At 36.8% G+C, this 19,941-nt stretch overlaps 2 protein-coding genes and 1 long non-coding RNA gene across 4 annotated transcripts; 2 read left to right on the top strand and 1 right to left on the bottom strand.

The window, feature by feature from the left end:
- Positions 1 to 1,585: 1,585 nt before the first annotated feature.
- LOC121949542 (histamine N-methyltransferase-like) lies at positions 1,586 to 5,119 on the top strand. Of its 2 annotated transcripts, XM_042495259.2 has the most exons (7): positions 1,586 to 1,683; positions 1,814 to 1,956; positions 2,037 to 2,089; positions 3,427 to 3,534; positions 3,750 to 3,880; positions 4,200 to 4,293; positions 4,457 to 5,119. In XM_042495259.2, exons 2-7 carry the CDS (start codon positions 1,823 to 1,825, stop codon positions 4,807 to 4,809), a joined length of 873 nt encoding a protein of 290 aa, XP_042351193.1. In that variant the 5' UTR covers positions 1,586 to 1,683; positions 1,814 to 1,822; the 3' UTR covers positions 4,810 to 5,119. The 2 variants fall into 2 exon arrangements, with proteins under 2 accessions (XP_042351193.1, XP_087939192.1); XM_088083066.1 differs by lacking the exon at positions 1,586 to 1,683 and having other exon boundaries at positions 1,781 to 1,956.
- A 4,026-nt stretch (positions 5,120 to 9,145) lies between these two features.
- Positions 9,146 to 13,162, bottom strand: LOC148188487 (uncharacterized). The gene is made up of 3 exons (XR_015777617.1): positions 13,079 to 13,162; positions 12,186 to 12,263; positions 9,146 to 9,562 (listed from the first exon to the last, which is right to left on the bottom strand). It is a non-coding gene; the product is annotated as an uncharacterized LOC148188487 (long non-coding RNA).
- LOC121949519 (histamine N-methyltransferase-like) lies at positions 13,145 to 17,241 on the top strand. The gene is made up of 7 exons (XM_042495234.2): positions 13,145 to 13,302; positions 13,421 to 13,563; positions 14,125 to 14,177; positions 14,594 to 14,701; positions 14,963 to 15,093; positions 15,530 to 15,623; positions 16,792 to 17,241. Exons 2-7 carry the CDS (start codon positions 13,430 to 13,432, stop codon positions 17,142 to 17,144), a joined length of 873 nt encoding a protein of 290 aa, XP_042351168.1. The 5' UTR covers positions 13,145 to 13,302; positions 13,421 to 13,429; the 3' UTR covers positions 17,145 to 17,241.
- Positions 17,242 to 19,941: the final 2,700 nt, after the last annotated feature.

Raw genomic sequence — 19,941 nt, 5'->3', positions numbered from 1 at the left:
GATTTTTTTTTTTAATATTGAACACAGATGTCCACTTAAACTAAACAATGAACTGATTAGAATTTTGTCAAGTACACAACTACTGTACTACAAGCACTCTACTGGCAGAAGGAAAGGAGTGTTTTTCCAATCCTAATGGGTTTCCCCGCATTGAAAAAACCTGCATGCATGTGCTCATTCCAATGAAAAAGGGGTATCAAAAACCCAGAGCCATTTGTTTGGAATGAAAACTGGTTGGTAGCAGGTGAGAATCAAGACTGGTTGCTAACAGGACAAGAGGATCAAGCGGCTTTCAATCTCTCAGCCAAGATAGCCACTTTGCTAGCTTCAGCATGGCATAAACATCCTCAATTGCTAGTGCAATAGCTGTTCCATGAATGAGAAGGTAGAACAAGAAGGTAGAAGGTAGATTTATCATCACTGGCATCATTCAATTTCTGCAGCGCATTTTTTGAAGTTGCATCAGAGTGCCTTGTCCAAATGGCCCCCAACAAGGTCAGTCTTTCCTGCCATGAAAGTTATACCCGGAGGAAATCAACGGTCGTGCAGAGTGGTACAGAGAACAACCTACTGCTACATGATTGTGGACTTTAGAAAGAAGGAGGCAAAGACACACACCGGTGTCTACATCAGTGGAGCTGAGGTGGAATTACGATCACTGAGAACCTATCTTGGTCATCACTCATCACCACCCAAGTTAAATAAAAACAGAAAAGGCTCTGTTTCCTATGGAAACTTAAGAAGGCTTAATTCCAGAGCAAGATCCTGGTTAACTTCTACAGAGGAGCAATAGAAAGCATACCGACTGAAAACATTAACTTGCATGATTGTGCATGGCCCAGGACTGGAAGGCTCCACAGTGGGTGATTAAAACTGCCCAAAACATCACTGGTTCCCATCTACAGAGCATCAGTGACCTCGGTGAAGTGAGGTGTCTGCACAGAGCCCAAAGGATCCTAAAAGACAGCAGCCCCCAGCCACAGTCTCTTCACCCTGCTGCCATCTTGCAAAAGGTAGTATCTGCTGCTGAACCACCACACTACGCAGCAGCTTTCTTTCCCCAGTCTGTGACACTCATCAACTCTTCATTCGACTCCAGAAGATGTAACAGGATTTAAGGACAAATTTACTACATTTAGAAAATGACTAACATTTATACCTTTTACCTTGAACAGGCGAAACACAAAAGGGCAGGAAGAAAAGATTCTGAAATGACAGTGAGATGAGTATTACAAAATAAACAGGAAACACTAAAAATAAATGACAAGAACAAATTAAAACATAACACTAGGACAGAAGCAGGGCAGATTATAGCAGGTATGTGGTCTTAAAATTAAGTGTGGGTAGCAGGATAAAACTATGTTTTTAATGCAGTCTGACAAAGCTGTAATTTTTTTCATCATTTTAGACAGAATGTTGGTAGAATTGAGTCTGACAGCACAGACTGTGATGTACAGTTCATGTACTGTATTTGTACAAGATGTGCAGATTCAAGTAATATGAGACGAGTGGGTGTGCTTTATTGTTATTTGACCTATCACATTGCTTGGTTGGAACTACTTGTATAAAGAGAGTTCTGCAACAAAGCCTTTAGAAGGACAGCCTCTTGGAGGGAAGAATCACTCTGCAACTTAAAAGAAGGAAAACAATCGACTTTCTGTCCTAACTCTTCACATATACAAGGTAATTTTTGATAACTTGATATTTAACATTTATATGCACCTTATTGATGTTAAACCTTATTGAAGTTATTTTTGCACGCTTCAGTCATTGCTATGTTTGATTTCCAACCATTATGTCTACTGCATTGCAGGTATCCACCATGCCTACAGAAGCAAAGCAGAGTAATTTTGAGGGCAGTTTTGTCCAAAACTTTCTTGTCTTCAGAGAACAGTCAAGACAGTTTGACGCCATTACCCAGTGTATTCACAACATCCTGCCAGAAGAATTTAAAAGGTATAAGAAGGCAGGTTGAGAGTGTTACACTGCTATTGTTTTCATTTGTTTACTATAACTTTTCCCATTTATTGATACAGTATTGGAGCAGGTAAAAGCAGCCTGGATGTTCTTGGTGTCGGAAGTGGTGGAGGTATGTGATGAGATCACATGTATGGCATATGTAAATGTAATATAAGCACAATATACTGTGTTTTCCTGATTTTTTGCCACAGTTAAAGAAGCAGCTTTAATAAGAAACCACAGGAAAATATACATGCAAATTTCCAAGTTTCATTCAGAAATGTCAGTAACCCCTGAAGTCGGATTCAGAGAGAAAGATAGTGGGAGAAACCCTACTAACCCCAACCTTAAAATCCAAGATGGCTGCTTTGTGTCTTGACAATGGTGGAAGCTGCAGTAAAAGTGTTTATTAGCATGTCTGTCTTAATTGTGTCTTACTAATATAGTTGAAAAACATGGACACGTGTTTGTATGCGCAAAATACAACGAAATACATTCTTATCAACTGGTAGCCATCTTGCACTGGTGACGTCATTTGGAGCAGAGGCTTTGCAGTAATGATCTCCATGGTGTCAAGCTTCTCCTATCCAAGCACGATTTGTTAAGTGTACCGATTGGCACACATGGCTGTCCATCATGGACTTAATCCTCTTTTTTCTAAATACAAAATTACAAGTTATAACCAAACTTGTCTGAAAAATAAATATTTAAATATACATCTGCATGATGAGAACTACCTAAAATTACAGAAAACATTTTTGGGTAAAACATTTTTTGATATGTATTTTTTTAAATGAAAATATATTTATAGATTTTTATTGATTTTGTAACTTAACAGCACATTACTATCCAAATTCTCAAATACATCTCAGAATAAAAACAAGCAGAAAAAATGACAGTAATTAAAACAGGGAAAATAAAGGGGGAAAAATAAACATAAAATCTAAACTAAAATGATGTGTACCTTTTAAATTTTTAGTTTGGACCAAGTCCCACTTACTACCATGAGTGGGTGGGGTTTATGACCTGTACTGCAGCCAACCAGAGGGCCATTTGAGATGTTTTGGCTTCAGGTGTTACTGACAACATCTTGGTTTTCCAACAATTGTATTGAACAGGATCAGCTTAAATGCAACATCATCTGACTGCTGAAGACTATATTTATTGGACTTCATATGATCTTTTGAATACATTTTATAAAGAAACAGGCCTGCTTGTTTACTCTATCACATATATCAGAAGCACATTCAGAGGGGATGTTTGTTTGAAGACGGACTTAAAAGACTGTGGAAAAACTGTAACATAACCTTTAATTTTTTTACAGGCTGATCTGAAATTAGATGAATGTTTCAGATATATTTGAAATATTCCAAACATACATCCTGGTGCATGAGGTTTTCACATTAAAACAGCATCACACTAAAGCAGTGTGATTCAAAGTCAAAAAGACTTTTGGGTTTTTTCCAGGGGAGGTGGATGTCCAGATACTCACTTTACTGCAGTCCACAGTCCCTGATGTCCCGATCACTGCTGACATTGTGGAGGGCAGCTCTCAGCTCACAGACAACTTCAAAGGTAATGACAATACAAATTCAACACATTTAAATATCTTTGTTGGATCATTTCTAGATTTGTAGTTTTCCCTCATGTTTTTGTCTTCATCTTAAAATAATCTTAGTTTAAGTCATAGTTTGCTTTTTAAAACTTTTTGTCCCCCATACTCTGTATACATATATCTCCATGTGTTGAACTTTCTTTGCTTTTTCTTTTTAAATATATACTGTATATAGCTTTGGTTGCAATGACCACCAACCTCCAGAAGATCCCTTTTGCATGGCATATCATGCCCAGTGAGAACTATGAGAGGCAAGTCAAAGCAAAAGGAGACATGAAGAGATTTGACTTCATACACATGATTCAGGTATTATGACACTTTAAATTTTTGGACATTCAATTTGAAAATTATGCAGTGACAAGAAAATTTAGGGTCCACTGCTTGGACTTTGGATGTGTCCTCCTTATCGTCACCCTGATACTGAGGCAGACAAAGAGCGCTGTGAACTGTTGGGAGAATGTCAGTGCAATGATTAGTACTATTAATAGTCATATATTGTATCATCTGACATGTGTTGTCGATAGAAGAACAGTGAATAGCACTCTAAATGTTGGGTTTTTATGGGGTTTAAGCTTAAATCCATCAGGTCAGAATAAAAGGTTCCTCACAACTCTGTCCTAAACAGATGCTCTACTTTGTGGATAACCTCTCTGATACTATCAAGTTCTACCACAGCCTTCTGAAGAGCAATGGCAGGCTTATGATCATCATTGCAGCAGGTCAGTTTTAATGTTGTGTTGAGGACTGATGAAACTTCCAGACCTCTTCGCTGTTTTAAGATGACTATAACAATATAATAACAAGTAATTATCATTGCCAATATATTCCTGATGCAATTATTATTGTTATTTTTTTTTAAATTTTCAATCTCATACTATCCAGAGAACAATAGCTGGGACGTCCTGTGGAAGACTTACACAAAAGAGCTTTGCGTCAGTAGTATCAAAGAGTGGCGCACATCAAGAGAAGTTATCGCATCCCTAAAGAGCCAGGGTCTGATATATGAGGAGCACGCCATTACCGGAACCTTAGACATCTCTGAGTGCTTCAATCCAAACAGCCAGACTGGAGAACATCTGCTGAGCTTCTTTACAATGACACATGACTTTAACCAGTCTTTCACCCCAGAGGTCAGAGCAGGTATTTTAGACCTTCTTAGCAACAAGTGCAGCACTGATAAAGATGGCAGGGTGTTGTTCAACATTGATGCAAGCTGCATTCTTGTTCATACTTGAGTTTGTTTTATTGAAAAAATGTTTATTTAACCTAATTTACCTTCTTGCATTCACTTTTCCCTACCATTTAATCAGAAGTACCATATGTTTGCCTGTTGCTAACATTAAGTTTACCACGTGTGGAAGTTTTCAGTCTATTAAGCATTTATTCACCTTATATGTAATGAGTTTTGAATAGACTTCAATAACCTAAGTTTAGTTCTTTAAGTACATATCCTAAAAAATGAGGCGGTAGCTATATATATTCTTATCTTAACTGTGGCTCTAATTACTGCTTTTAATAATAAATGTATGTTACAGTTGTTTCTCATTCCAAGTCGTCACATATTGTCGCTTTGCAGTGGACGTCCATGTCCAGATATTATGCTCTAGGTTCTAGGTATCTTTCTTCCTTCTTTCAGTCATTTTTTCAACATGCCATAGTATGATGTTTTTGGATGTTTTTTCAACATTCTATGCTATGACATGTCTCGACATGCTACTTCAATTGGTTTTCAGCTGTGTTTTGGATTTAACATTTTGATATTTTGACCACACTATAGTATGGTGTTTTCAGTCATTTTTTCAACATGCTAAATTATGATATTTTTGGAGGTTTTTTCGACATTCTTTGCCATCACATGTCACAAAATGCTATTCCATGTAGTTTTAAGCTGTTTTTTGGACATTTTTCGCCGTTCCAGTCATTTTTTAGACATGCTATATTATGATGTTTTTGGAATTATTTTCAACATTCTATACTATGACGTGTCTTGACATGTTTTTTTTTTACATTTTGCCATGTTTTGACATGTTTTTTTTTTACATTTTGCCATACTATAGTATGGTGTTTACAGTGTTTACAGGTTGTTTTTTTTTACATGCAGCATTAGGGTGTTATTGGCCCTTTTTGCAGCATTCTATGCTATGGCGTGTCTTGGCACGCTATTTAATGCTGTTTTCAGCTGCTTTCAGCTGTTTCTTGGACATGTCATATACAGTATTGACATCTTTCGCCATACTATACTATGATGGCATTTCCGGTTGTTTATTTGACATTCCTTATTAAGATGTTTTGGGCCGTTTTTCTATGCTATGGCGTGTCTTGTTACACAAGTTTTGTGGTTTTCAGCTGTAGTTTTTGGGACATGTCATATTTTGTCATATGCCAAGTATGGCATTTTTGATTGTTTTTTGACATGCCATTTTAGGGTGTTTTGGGCAATTTTGCAACATTTTATGCTATGACATTACTCAGGACACTATTAAATGCGTTTTTATGCAATTTGCAGATGTGTTTGGGACATGTCATTTTGACATTTTTGCCATACTATAGTGTGGCATTTCTAGTCGTCTTTTCAACATGCCATATTAGCGTGTTTTTGCCCATTTTTGCAACATTTTATGCTATGACATGTCTCAGGACGCTAATAAATGCTTTTTTATGTGATTTACAGCTGTTTTTAGGACCTGTCATACTTTGAAATTTTTTCACCATACTATAGTATGGCATTTTCGGTTATTTTTTCGACATGCCATATTAGGGTGTTTTTTGGGCAGTTTTTGCCGCATTCTATGCTATGGTGTGTCTTGGCACACTATTTTATGTGGTTTTAGCTGTATTTTGGACATATTATATATTTGGACATATTTATTTTCACATTTTTTAGACATGCTATATCATGATGTTTTTGGATGTTTTTTTGACAATCTATACTATGATGTGCCTCAATATGCAATGCCACTGTTTCTTAAATGGGGGTACACGTATCCCTGGGGGTACATGGAGGTACTCCGTGAGGTACATGAGATTTTTAGAAATTGTATTAAAAAAAAAATAGCAGTCATGAATATATCCTAGAAATTAATTATATATTAAAAATTCAGTGAAAATATAAATCTAAGGTCATAAACTGATTTTTATGCAATATTCAATTTCAGTGATGCTTATTAAAAATTCTTATGCATTAAGAATTGCATGACGGAAAAAGAAATGATTTTGATTTTTTTAATTTAGGTTTTCAAAGTTAAAAACATACAACTGGTATGGGCATGGAGTGAAAATTAAATGTCTTATATCCACGGTTAGAAAACATTGTTAATCATCATAAAATAAATGTACCTTAAAGGATATGTTGGCATATGTGTTTAGCATAATAAACAAGTTTAGAAAAAATATTGATCACAGATAATCTTGTAATAATATTTAAGGGGGGAAAAAGGAGTAAAAAATAAAAGAAATAAGAAAAAAAAGATGAGAAATCTAAATTTAAAAAGGAAAGTTAAAGAGAAAAAAACAAAAAAAGAAAACTATTAATATTTATATACATCTGCATACAAACCCACATACATGCATACCCACATATAAATCATCTATCTATATATCTCTATCTATTTCCATATACATAGCCATATCTACACGTATACATACCCACACATACATGCATTCATATACGAAAACCCATAAATACACATATAAATAGGTATATACACATACATACATATACACATATGTACCTTCACATATATATATCATATGCCATACTATAGCATCTGGAATAAACCCTCGAAAAAGTCACCATTCCAAACGTCGACAAAAGTCATTGTATAGCATTTTGTTTAGTTTACCAGGTCAAAAAAGAAAAACGGTTGAAAGGTCAACAATTAAAGTCGAAAAAAGTTATAGTATAGTATGACTAACAGCACCATATAATAGCATGTGGAAAAAACAGTGGAAAAGTCATCATTCCAAATGTCGTAAAAAGTCATAGTATTGCATTTTGGAGAAAATACATAACATTGCATGTGGAACAAACAGTTGAAAAAATCAAACATTTAACTCATTGTAAAGCATTTTCAAGAAATTTATAGTTTAGCAGGTCAAAAACAACGGGCAAAAAAGTCAACAGTTAAAGTCAAACAAGTCATAGTATAGTATGTCGAAAAATGGCTGAAAAAGTCATCATTCCAAATGTTGAAAAAAGTCATAGTATAGCATTTTGAATACTATACACAGTTGGTCAGATGATTGGCACAAATACACTATAAATATGTGTGTGTGTGTGTGTGTGTGTGTGTGTGTGTGTGTGTGTGTGTGTGTGTATAATTGTCAAATACAAAAAATATATATTATAAATATATAGTATATTTTCATTTATTTTTTAAATGCATTTTATTAGTTTAAAGTTGTTAGAAATACAAGTGTCTGAGTACAGACGTGTATTTGTACTTCTTGGAGTTGTCCAGCAGAATTTGTTGTTGAGGTTATTCTGAAATCATAGGCCCCACCCATCAAACATCTGAACCCACCTCATTCTGCATGCTGCAGCCAGGGGTAGTTGTCATGGCTGGATCACCACTATAGGCAGTTGTAAAAACACAATTCTGCAGAGACCAGTAGTATTTGGAAATAAAGTAGGTATGCTGTGTTGTAAGAGACAAAAATCGAAAAAACGCTGGTGACTGCCTTGCAGTCACATGAGTAGGTAAATTTTAGTTTTATAAAGTTTTGTGTAACTTGGATGAGTGAAATTGCTTGTCATTGATGCATAAAGGGTGATTAAATGATTGTATCAAAAACACAGTGGTATCAGGACCCCAAATTTGGTAACATCAGAGAACTGGTGCAATTAGTACAGACTGTTGGTTGAAAATGCTTTGAATTAAATTACATACAGTCAGATACATGAGAGAAGTCACATTTTTTGGGTTAAGTAAGTGAGCTGCTACTGGAATGTGGCAATCTGCTACAAACGTTACAGCTCTGATTCTAACCATGATGTTCAGGACCTGCCTCCAGAATTTATCACTGTAGCCAGAATTTATCACTGTAGCCTGGAGGTCAAACCACACACCTCGATCTGTTTGGTTACAGTGGTGTTACACTATGTGAATCGGGTGTGTAACATGAGAAGGAAACACTATAATTACTGTAAGGAGGAACAAGAGGTATGAAGAGAATCTGTGACTACACCTGGTATGTGGAATGGTTGCCAGGGTCTGGAGGATCTGGGTTCTATCGCTGATCCCTCCCTGGTGACACAGTTGACTACTGCCATCACATAGGTGGTAGCTTGGCACGCTACATGTAGGAGGAGGGCGCTGTTTTCCCCCCTCGCTCATTACGTTGTTTCATTGGTGTCCTCAGACAGTATGACAATACTGTCATTCTAGATCTTTTCCTGGAGTGTGCATTGGTCACCTTAGGAGCAGCGATCCACCTTCACGTCTGATGAAACCTCAACATGTTGCGGTGACTTTAATTTGCTCTGGGCATGAGCTAATGTATTTGGCAGATGAATGGAGGGCCCTGTCTCGTTGTATGGTTCTGGGACAAGTTTAAAATGGCTGGCATGGACCCAAGTAGCCTTTCCTGTGACTTTTACAGTTGTTTCAGTGGGGAGCACCTGGAATGGACTGTGATATTGCCTCTGCTTCCAGTGACGCCTCCTGTGGTCTTTAATGAGAACCCAGTCACCTGGCTTCAGGTTCTGAATCACCGCTGTGGCTGCTGAGGGCAGAACACTTTTCACCTGAGAATGCAGTGCTAACAGAGAACATTTCTGTCATCACATGAGGTTGTAGTTGGAATAGTATGCTTAATTGGACCTTTTTTATTTTGAACACAAATTAAAACAGGGTGAGACCATGATTGTTTTTTATGCAAAAAGCACCAGCAAGGAAGTGCTTGAACTCATGACAGTCCGATTTCATCGCAGCCTTTCGCCAGTTTTGCCTTGATTGTACAGTTTTCAAGTTCCATAGCACAGGTGCTCTGCGGATGATAAAAACAGTATTAGAAGTGATGATATATATATGATATATATATAGAAAGAGCACATTGCCAGTCAGTCATCATGACTGATTGTTGAAATACACCATCTGGGTATTATTTCAGTGAGCAGTGCCTTTGCCTGAACATGTCAACAACAACAAGACAGTATTTCTTTCCTTCACATTGTGTTAGATCACTTAAATCCATCACAAACTGGCCAAATGGTTTATGCATTGTTGGCATAAACCATACAATCACTGTAAAAATCTTGTGCGAAAATGGAAAAATCACTGTGTGTAAAATGCAGAGTTAAAAGCAGTATACATTTAAATGCAGTTAATAACACACTTTTTCTGCATAATTTTGAATATATATATATATTAGTGTTATGGACAGATTCCCAAAGATCCTTTTGTGAACAGATAAGGTCACAGGCCACAGGTCATCAGGAGCTATTGGATGCACCTGGGATGCTCTCCTTCAGCTGACTGCAATCAGTCAGCTGGGAGGCAATATAAAGTGATTGCAGTGCCTCTGCTCAGTTGGTTGTGTATGTCTGAGAGTCAACACCTTCAGTTGGCTTTCTGTGTTTTCAGTTTTGAGTGAGAATCTGATGTGAGTGTGTTTGAGATTATTCTTTTGGCCATTTTCCGTACATTTTGTTTCCCCCCTGTCAAGTGACTCCCACTTCACCTTTAGTTTTGGGTCCAATCCTTGTGTTAGTCTATCATTTTGACAGAATCAGTGGGTGACTTTAAGGAGTTTTACTTCTGCTGCCCCCTTTTAGAAAACAAGGGACCATTTTGTTTTGACCCCTTTTTTGATTTGTGCAGTGTTTTCTTAATTTCCCAACCTGCAACTCCTGTCCTTCAGGTTTTGTTTAAAGGGGAAATGTAACATTAGCAATAGGTTTTGGAATAGTTTGGATGGCAGTTATGCATTTGAGAGAGAGGAGTTGTGTGACCATTATTGGCCAAGTGTTGCAACAGTTCCAATGTATTTGTCTTAGAGGCCTCTTCTAAGGGTGAACAGATCATTAAATCATAAACATATCATAGACGTGCACTTCTACCTGGCAAAGTTAGGATTTCCCGGTTTTCTATTAATGCTGCATTTTTAATTGCTGACACCACTGAACTTTCACTGAAACCCATGGCTAAGCGGGTGATGCTGAATTTTGTTGTTGATTTTGTTTTTTAAGGAAACCATAAACCAGTACTAAGAATCGTTATGCATGGGAATAGTGAAAAACATGTTGAAAGTGATGGAAAACTGTGTGGTTTTGATCAAAATCACTGATAAAATTATGTGTGGATTTGAAATTCACAACACACATGGATAGACAAAAGCATAACTATCTCCAAATGTTGTACAAAACGCCACTGCGTTGGCTGGCTGGTATTATGAATTTTCTTTGCTGGAAAAAAGGTTGATCACACAGGAGAGTCATGACAGGAAAGAAATGACTCCAGCCTGCAACAACAAATCAAAAAAAGGTAAAATGCCTTTTGACCGCTTTGTATTTACACAGCTATTGCTTAATGCAAGGCCAGAAATCACACTTTGGGTGAATCGCCAGGGTTGTTGCACTTTTTATCAGGTCAATATCATGCTGACGATAATTCAGAAGGCACCTCGGATAATTCAGCCGTGTCGACTGTTGTTTCCTGAACCATGGTATGTGTCCTATTCACAATTGTAATGAGCTCAGTTTTTCTCTTAACTAAGGCAGTGAAAACATCATCCCTTCTGCTGCACAGAATTGTGGGATCTCAATCCACGGTCAGCCAGTCAGCTAAATCTGCGTGTGGACCCATATTTTCAAATCTTTCCACTGCCATCTAGCAGGCTTTTATGCTCCATACAGCTCATTCTGAGATGAAGATACAGAAACAGTGTCAACCTCCAGAAAACATATTTACACAACCTTTCTACTTCTGATTTATACCATACTTTCGCAAAACTTTCATGCGGTCCCCCAGATACATGTGATGTGCAGTGTAATCAGGCAGTTTGCATGTAACAGGTTGCTTGGGTGCCGTTTGTGCTTGTGTGCATGTGCTTTTTTTTTTTTTTAGAAACTCAGCATTCACCTGATGCTGTGAGAACAAGAGACCATTTTAATGTGTGTGGGAATGAGTATAGACTGCCTTTCACCATTTGCTTGTTCACAGGCAGTCTGGTTACTTTTAACCCATATAAAATGAAGTTAACACAATATCTAAATGGCACATTAGATCACTCCCTCTCAAGTTCATGGGACAATGTTCAAATAACAGAAAAAGTGTTTTGTCATGGCCTCAATGAGTGTGCATGAAGAGGGTGTGGTGTAGAGTTCCATCATAGAGATGTCACCAGCATAGTTTTCCAATATCTCCCACTCTTTTTAGGTGGTTTAGGTGATGCCAATACTTTTAGGACACATAATGTAGCTCCCGATTCAACTGAAAATACATCATTTACTGCTATACTTAAAATTTACCAGGCAAATTTCTAAATTGTTTATATTCATCATTATACATTACAATTGTAGGCTATTCAGGTTTGGTTATTTTAACCTTAATTTCAGTATATTCAAAGGCATTCACTACTTTATCATAATCAGTCTGAGACTGTGACTCACCCAGTGTTTTTTTCTCTTCTTTCTTGTTGTAAGGACAGCCATTGCACCAGCGTCCCTTCAGTTGTGACAAAAATATGACTAAAATAGAATAGACAAATAAACAACAAAAATGATTGCTTTTTATTAAATATTTGACTTCTAATCAAATATTTTCACAATACACTTTACTCTTAGTGGGAAAGGGTTTTGAGTGAGTACTTGCTGCATTCAGATTAAATGGACCAACAAATTGGACAAATAAATATGTGACCTACACTATTGTGTGCCACCCTGTCACATTTCAGGCATGAGTGTTTTTGTCATATTATACTGTTTGTCCATGTCAGCTACAATACTCAGAATTAGCCATAACTGTAACAGACACATGCATGTCCATTGTAGACAATATGGCAGCTAGAAAACAGCTGACAAAACATCATGGAAAGCATAGCAGAAAAGTTGGACCATCTTTTTTAATGAATTGCAACATTAAATTATGACTTAATGAATAAGTGACTGAACTGACGAATGGATTTCAACATTTAAGAAAAAGGAAACATGATTGTCCTATTTCATCTTACAAGCTATCCCATTTTACCTGACCATGTCATCCAAGTCAGGTGGGAGCTGTGATGTGTTTGAAAGTCCAAAGTTTCTAAATTATTTTACTTAACAAGATATTTTCTTCATAGAAATATAGCAGAGAACCATAAGAGGTAACAATAAAGTTAGTCGGCAGAGTTTAAGGTGGTTTTCTTGTTAATCTACCAAAAAGCATCCCAAATTACCTGATTACCCACTTATAGATAAGTCTAACATATGCCAAATAATAGATAATGTGATTAAATAATGATATTACTTTAACAAAGTTTAACTAAACACTATAAATACATTTAAAAATGTTGGATTCTCACCAAAAAGAGTAGAGATAAGGCTGATTTTGTAACAGCCACTGGAGTACATTATGAATTGGAATCTGCAGGACAGCTGTGGTTGGCTCTGGAGTGCAGGCAAAGTTCATCTTTGAAGAATTGTGCAACAAGAAAGAGGACAGGCAGCCTGTGGGAGGGGAGAGTAACTCTTCAATGGGAGTGGGGGGAACACTCGACACTCTGTCCTCACTCTTGGCATACTGAAGGTAAGTGTTGAGTACTTACAATAGGTATTTACCACAGTGAGTGAAAGATCATTTTTGAAAATCGGTTTAATCATTGCTATATTTTTTATTTCTAACCACTACGTGTAATGAATTGCAGGAATCAGTCATGGCTGCAGAAGCAAAGCAGACTTGTTACGAGGGCAGTTCTGTCCAAAGCTTTAAGTTCTACCTGGAACACTCGGGAGAACACGAGGCCATTCTCCAGTTTGTTCACAACTCCCTACCAGGAGAATTGAAAAGGTATACAAAGAAAGGCTGGGAGTGCTGCACTGCATGTTATTTTTATCTTAAAATTGGTTCAGCCGCTTACCGAGACACAGCAGATGTGGATACATTCTTTATGTTGTTTTTTTTGTGTAGTTTCAAGACGGCTTATGACTGAGTTTTTACTTAATAACTTTCCTTAAAAGTTAGAAAATGTCCTTTCAATGGGAGATAAAGTAGCTATGCCCTTCCTGTTGGTCAAAAGTCTTTTTTTTCCTGTGCTTGTGCCAGTTTTGAGTTTTTCATTCTTATTACAGCAAAGTGAGCAGTTTGGCTGGGCAAAATGGTTCCGTTTTATTACCACTATAGTATTAATTATTTTTGACATGACATGAAAGGAAGTTTCATCTTGTACAGATTTTAGAGTATGCACTGTGTTAGAGTTGATTCAACCAATAATGAAATGCAATAACTTTTCATAGATTATCATTTGATGACTGTGACTGTGACATTCTCTGATAAAAGGTTTATTAAAAAATAATGTCAGATAAATAATAGAAAACTGATGACTTTTTCATCTCTCATATGTTGATGCAGAATTGGAGCAGGTAAAAGCAGCTTGGATGTTCTTGGCGTTGGAAGTGGTGGAGGTATGTGATGAGATACAGCAGGTAGTAACTGCTTTTTATCACCATCAACACCACTTTAAAAGTCGATGTGAAGATGTGTAGACATTGACAGTTTATAGGAGGACACTGTGGTCAAAGCCCATGTGTGCCCCACTTACAGTCAATTAAGGACAAAGATAACGTGTGTCTCTCTCTCTCTCTCTGTCTCTCTCTCTCTCTCTCTCTCTCTCTCTCTCTCTCTCTCTCTCTCTCTCTCTCTCTCTCTCTCTCTGTGTGTGTGTGTGTGTGTTTAGGTAACATTTGACCTAAATATTTAAACTTAATGTTACAAAAAAGTTTTAAATATTCCATTTTGGTGCAAAAGGTTTTCACATTAAAGCAGCTTTATGCTGAGGCAGTGTTATTTCAGTTTCCAAAGACTTCCTGTTTTTTTCCAGGGGAGGTGGATGTCCAGATACTCACTTTACTGCAGTCCACAGTCCCTAATGTCCCGATCACTGCTGACATTGTGGAGGGCAGCTCTCAGCTCACAGACAACTTCAGAGGTATCTACAATTCAATAGCAGCACCTTCAAATGTTTTTGTTTGATCACTTCTAGATTTGTATTTCTCCCTCTTGTGTTCTTGTCATCCTAATCTCAGCATAATCCGTGTTTAGGTCATGGCTTGTTACATAAAATGTCCACATTTACATTCATGAATCTCAATGTTATTGCCTACTTTCACCGTTTTTTTTTGTTTGTTTGTTTATTTGTTTGTTTTTGTTTTGTGGTTTTGTTTTGTGGTTTTGTTTTGTTTTTACATAGCTTTGGTAGCAAAGACAACCAACCTCCAGAAGATCCCCTTTGCTTGGCATATCATGCACAGTGAGAACTATGAGAGGCAAGTCAAAGCAAAAGGAGACATGAAGAGATTTGACTTCATACATATGATTCAGGTATTTTGACTCTTTCTAGATTTTCAAACTTTCCCTTTAAAAATGATTTAATGACAAAAAGATTTTGGCCTCTGGGCTTTGCATACTCTCTCCCTGTTATTGGGTTATTATGTGATTGCGCAGTAGTGTTAAGAGCACTGTGAACTGTTGGGAGAATGTCAGTGCCTCACTTTGTGTGAGCAATGAGATTTATTTAGCTCCCCATAAAGTCCTCTGCTACTATAATTCATTGGGGATCAATTCAGCAGAACTTTTTCTGCCAAACAAAAGTGTGTAATGATCACTGCTATGAATAGTTACCTCTGCTGTTCCACTGACATGAATGTCCCTGACAGAATTATGTATAATTAAGTAAAGAGTCCCTAAACTTGTATGCATGTAAACCTATACCCAAAAAAGTCAGATTGAGGCTTCCTCACAACTGTCTCTTTTACAGATGATCTATTATGTGGATAACCTCGCAGACACCATCAGGTTCTACCACAGCCTTCTGAAGAACAATGGCAGACTTATGATCATTGTTGAAGCAGGTAAGTGAAACTTTTTAAATTCTGCGTCCTGTCCATCTACCTCCCAACCTATTCAAAACTCAATAATGTTCCAAACACACAAAAGAAATATTGTAATGGTGGATTTGTCCTGTCAATGTACCCATAAATCAGGACCAAAAATAAAATTTTAATCATTTTACTTTTTTTAAAAAAAATCTCAACACATTAATTGTCCTTATTGTAAACATTTTAATAAATGGTCTTGACAGACCCTTTATAGCTTAAAATGTGAATTTATTTATTGTAACTGAATGGTTAACTCATCAATGTCTAAAGTGATGTTTCAAAATATATTGCATATATATTTTGCATTGTATTTGTCATCATAGCTAAATACTCTGAAGTATATCCATATGTTAAAAGCCTCCCAATATGAATAATATTAACATAAACATTATTAACAGTATCCATAAAGTTTGTTATAGGCTGGTCATGTCATTAGAAAATCAAATTAGAACAGTATTTTCCCTATTAATTTAGCAGGAACACTCAGATCCCCCATCCGTTCCAATGGACAGATTTTTTGAATAGCAAGAGTAAAAGCTTTAAATCTTTTTTATATCTTAATTTATATGTATTATAAAATTTCATTTTTACTTAAAAAAGGTTTAAACCCAAATTATTTACTTTAGCAGTATTATTGATAGACTGAAATGTACCTTGCACTTCTTCCTTTCCTCACAGTCGGCTTTACTTGTTAAAAAAGGGGGTTTGGCCCTACAGCACTCCACTTAACTTGATGTGGAACATTGTGATTGGCTTTAAGATATCAAATAAATGTGTGCATTTGGGTTAGAGCACAGTAATCATAGATATACACATCCCAGAAAGGTTATATCCATTGGAGTGGATGGTGGATCCTAACGGCTTAATCTGTATTAGAGAGCTAAGTCATGTCTCAATCTGCATTGTACTTCACTTACCAAGACGTTACTTTTTTCTATTTGTGCTGACAGAATTGTGCCTTCTTGTGTTTTTGTATTGAGAATTGTTGATGCTACCAGACCTCTTGACTGTTATATAAGAACCTCAGGTGAAAAGTTTGTTCTCTCTCTCTCTTAACTGTAACAAAACATCAGTGTTTTGTTGGTGTTTGTCAATATATTTCCTCTGGAATTTCTGAAGTTTTTAATCTCATACTATGCAGCCAACGGCGGCTGGGACACCCTGTGGAAGACTTACAAGAAGGAGCTCTGTGTCCAGGACATTACAGAGTACCGCTCATCAGGAGAGGTTATCGCGAGCCTGAAGAGCCAGGGTCTGAAATATGAGGAGCACACCATAACCAACACCTATGACATCTCCGAGTGCTTCAAACCAGGCAGCCCGACTGGAGATTGTATGCTGAATTTCATGACAGCAACAGATAACTTCTACCAGTCCTTCACCCCGGAGATCAGAGCAGGCATGTTAGACCTTCTCAGAAACAAGTGCAGCACTGAAAAGGATGGCAAGGTATTCTTCAACAGCAATTTGAGCTGCATACTTGTTCATGCTTGAGTATGTCCTGTGGAATAAACTTCCATACATTCTGAAGTATTTACCCCATATACTCTGTATGTGTACAAAATGATCAATAAAAACAATTCTGTTGCTATTTGATGATTATGATGATCCTCCACATTAAGTAGGATATCTATCATAACTTAAGTCACATCTTAAAAATACAGTATATTATAATGTTACTGTCTATAAACTATTGCAATGGTGCATTTCTATTCAACTAAAAAAAACATAGAAAAACATATTATAAATATTTTTTTTCAACAAAAACATGACTTTATTTTTTCTTACAATGAAAGATCACTTCTACCAGTCCTTCACCCCACAGATCTGGCAAAATGTACTGTATGACAAGTATCCAATGCAGAAAAATCTTTAAAAACACACACACACAAACACACACAAGAAAAATGATTTCCAAAAAATAGAAAAAGACTTAAGTGTTTATCAAAATAGTTTATTTTGAGCAATTAATTCTCTGTGAATCAACGAACTGATTGATCAACTAATTGTTGCAGTTGTACTTGTGTAAACTGTTGGATAATTTCAGATAAATGTAGCAAAGTAATAAGTACAATTTTTCCCTCTGAAATGTTGTGGAGTAAAACTATAAAGTAGCATAAAAGGAAAACACTCAAGTAAAGTACAAGTACTTAGGATACATACTTAAGTACAGTACTTAAGTAAATATAATTAATAACTTTCCACCACTGCAGACAGGTGCATGAACACCTCAGGGGTTGTCACATTAGATAGAAGTCTATAGCACCTTTTGCTGCTAGTTGTCTGATGCTGTTCATCATAAATACAGCAGATGGTGCTACATGTCTGAAAATACAGTAGACCCTTTATCTGCGCTCCACTGCAATAACTCCAGCAGATGGCACACTGACCTAACTTTTAGACAAGGCGTTACAGCCATATGTGAGAACACTTGACTGTTATTGAACAAAACCAAAAACAGTATGCCTAATGTGTGGGAAATAATTCATTTGGAGCCGCTTGTTTTCTGACTCCTGTACTTTCACTCAGCGGGCTCATACAGAGACTTCCATCGGCAGCACAAAGACACACGGTGTCGGCTGTGGCTGCACGCACACAGACTTGCGTCAAACCACAGAGGTCTTGTCTCAGGCTCTCTTGCAAATGTATTCTGGCTGCTCATTTAGCTCATTAGCTTTAATAGATCAGTAATTGAAATTCATCAGAAATTCTTGTCAGTGCACTCCCCCCTGATGTCAGTGGGCTTTCAGCACCTGCTCAGGCTCCATTACTGGGGGTCCTCGCTGGGCCCTCTCATACCATAGAGTGACAGAGCATTAGTCACTGAGATAATCAACCTCAAGACACTGTTTGCCGTTAATGCTTTTCAAGAACTATTTACTTCACATGCCAGTTGGTGTCTTATCACGGAAGAAGTTTTCTGCTAGATAAATGTGATGAAATGTTCACAGATCACCTTGTTTTTGGGGTGACGGATTATACTTAGAAGAGCTGAACAGCTGGATATTTTCATATTGTTAGCTGCATATTGTTTTTAATAACTGCTGCCTGCTTATTAGGTGATGTCATAATGACAGGCCATATATCTCTGATGTCTAATGACATTCAGTTTTCCATATGAACCTCATTGGTTTAGTATTATGAGGTGATGCTGTTAAAACACAGCATGAAATACTGAATCCATATACTTCTTTACCACTGTGTACAGGTCAGATCTTGCAGCTGTGCCAAAATGTTGACATGGTAGTGAGAAGCACCCAGGTTAAAGCCTTCTTTAAAAAAAAAAAAAAAAAGAAGCGACTTTCTTCAGTCCATCTGGCCAGCTTCAGAGCTAAACCTCCAGCCTCTGGCTCTAAGGGTACTCATCAGTGTACCTTCACACTTAGCGTAATGAGGAAAAAGGCCATGTGTTCAAAGTGTGAATATTATTATTTTGTCTTGACCTGAGTATGCCTCCGTTTTTTTGGGGTTTTTTTTTCACTTTCTGATGTAGTGACATGCATTGTACGTGCAATGTGCTCTGTGTGTGTGAGCTTGGTTCAAAATGTATATTTCACAGAGTAGCACACTACAGACGTCTTTGTTGCATGTCTGCTTATTTCCTCAGTGCTTAGGCTTAGTGTACAGAAGATACTTGACTTCTGGTGAATCAAGGTTGACTTAATTTTCTCAAAACAAATAAAATAAATGAGGAGTTTTGTGAAAGTTTCGTGTCAAAAGAGCAAAAGATTTCCCATGAAAAGAATCAACACTTACACCTTTTCAACACAAAGAAATACATATTAAAAGACGTGTTTAAAAGCATTATTATTTTCAAGCTTGCTGCATCAAATAAAATCACTAACAATAAGAAACAAGTAAAGAATATTTTGTTGAAGGTAACTTCACAGCTTTTGACATTGAGATGTTGACAGTGCTGCATGTGCTCAGTGCTGATATTCATTATAGAAAAGAAAAACATGAAAATTAAAATGATGTGTTTTATTTTCCCTGACATGTACCAGCAGCCTTTATAGTTTGTGAAATTGTTCTTTTCCAAAATCTTACAAAAAATAAATTAACGCCTATAATATGAAATTGTGAGACTACACAGGTGTTTAATGTAATTCAGGGTAACATCTGCACATTTATGGTATCAATGCGTCATTTCTAAAGACAAAACAAATTATGGCATTTTGGTATTTTTCTAAGCTGTATGTAATGACTCTTCAGATGTCTTTCTTCTTTAATATGGCTCTTCTGCTCTGGTCCCCTCTTTATGGAGAGCCCGTATCAGGCCAGAGGCGTCTTC

Source organism: Plectropomus leopardus, chromosome 10, assembly GCF_026936395.1.
Source record: "Plectropomus leopardus strain MGB_pleo_1.0 chromosome 10, ASM2693639v1, whole genome shotgun sequence".
Classification (NCBI taxonomy): domain Eukaryota; kingdom Metazoa; phylum Chordata; class Actinopteri; order Perciformes; family Serranidae; genus Plectropomus; species Plectropomus leopardus.
Note: the sequence above shows the minus strand (reverse complement) of the source record. Positions and strands in the feature narration are given on the sequence as shown.

What these genes read in the sequence shown, in the direction of transcription:
- LOC121949542 (XM_088083066.1), top strand. Translation starts at nt 1,796, where the DNA reads ATGTCTACTGCATTGCAGGTATCCACCATGCCTACAGAAGCAAAGCAG. An exon ending in TGGTGTCGGAAGTGGTGGAG is followed by an intron (nt 2,090 to 3,426) that starts GTATGTGATGAG and finishes GGTTTTTTCCAG; the next exon opens with GGGAGGTGGATGTCCAGATA. An exon ending in TATGATCATCATTGCAGCAG is followed by an intron (nt 4,294 to 4,456) that starts GTCAGTTTTAAT and finishes CATACTATCCAG; the next exon opens with AGAACAATAGCTGGGACGTC.
- LOC121949519 (XM_042495234.2), top strand. Translation starts at nt 13,430, where the DNA reads ATGGCTGCAGAAGCAAAGCAGACTTGTTACGAGGGCAGTTCTGTCCAA. An exon ending in ACTTCATACATATGATTCAG is followed by an intron (nt 15,094 to 15,529) that starts GTATTTTGACTC and finishes TCTCTTTTACAG; the next exon opens with ATGATCTATTATGTGGATAA. An exon ending in TATGATCATTGTTGAAGCAG is followed by an intron (nt 15,624 to 16,791) that starts GTAAGTGAAACT and finishes CATACTATGCAG; the next exon opens with CCAACGGCGGCTGGGACACC.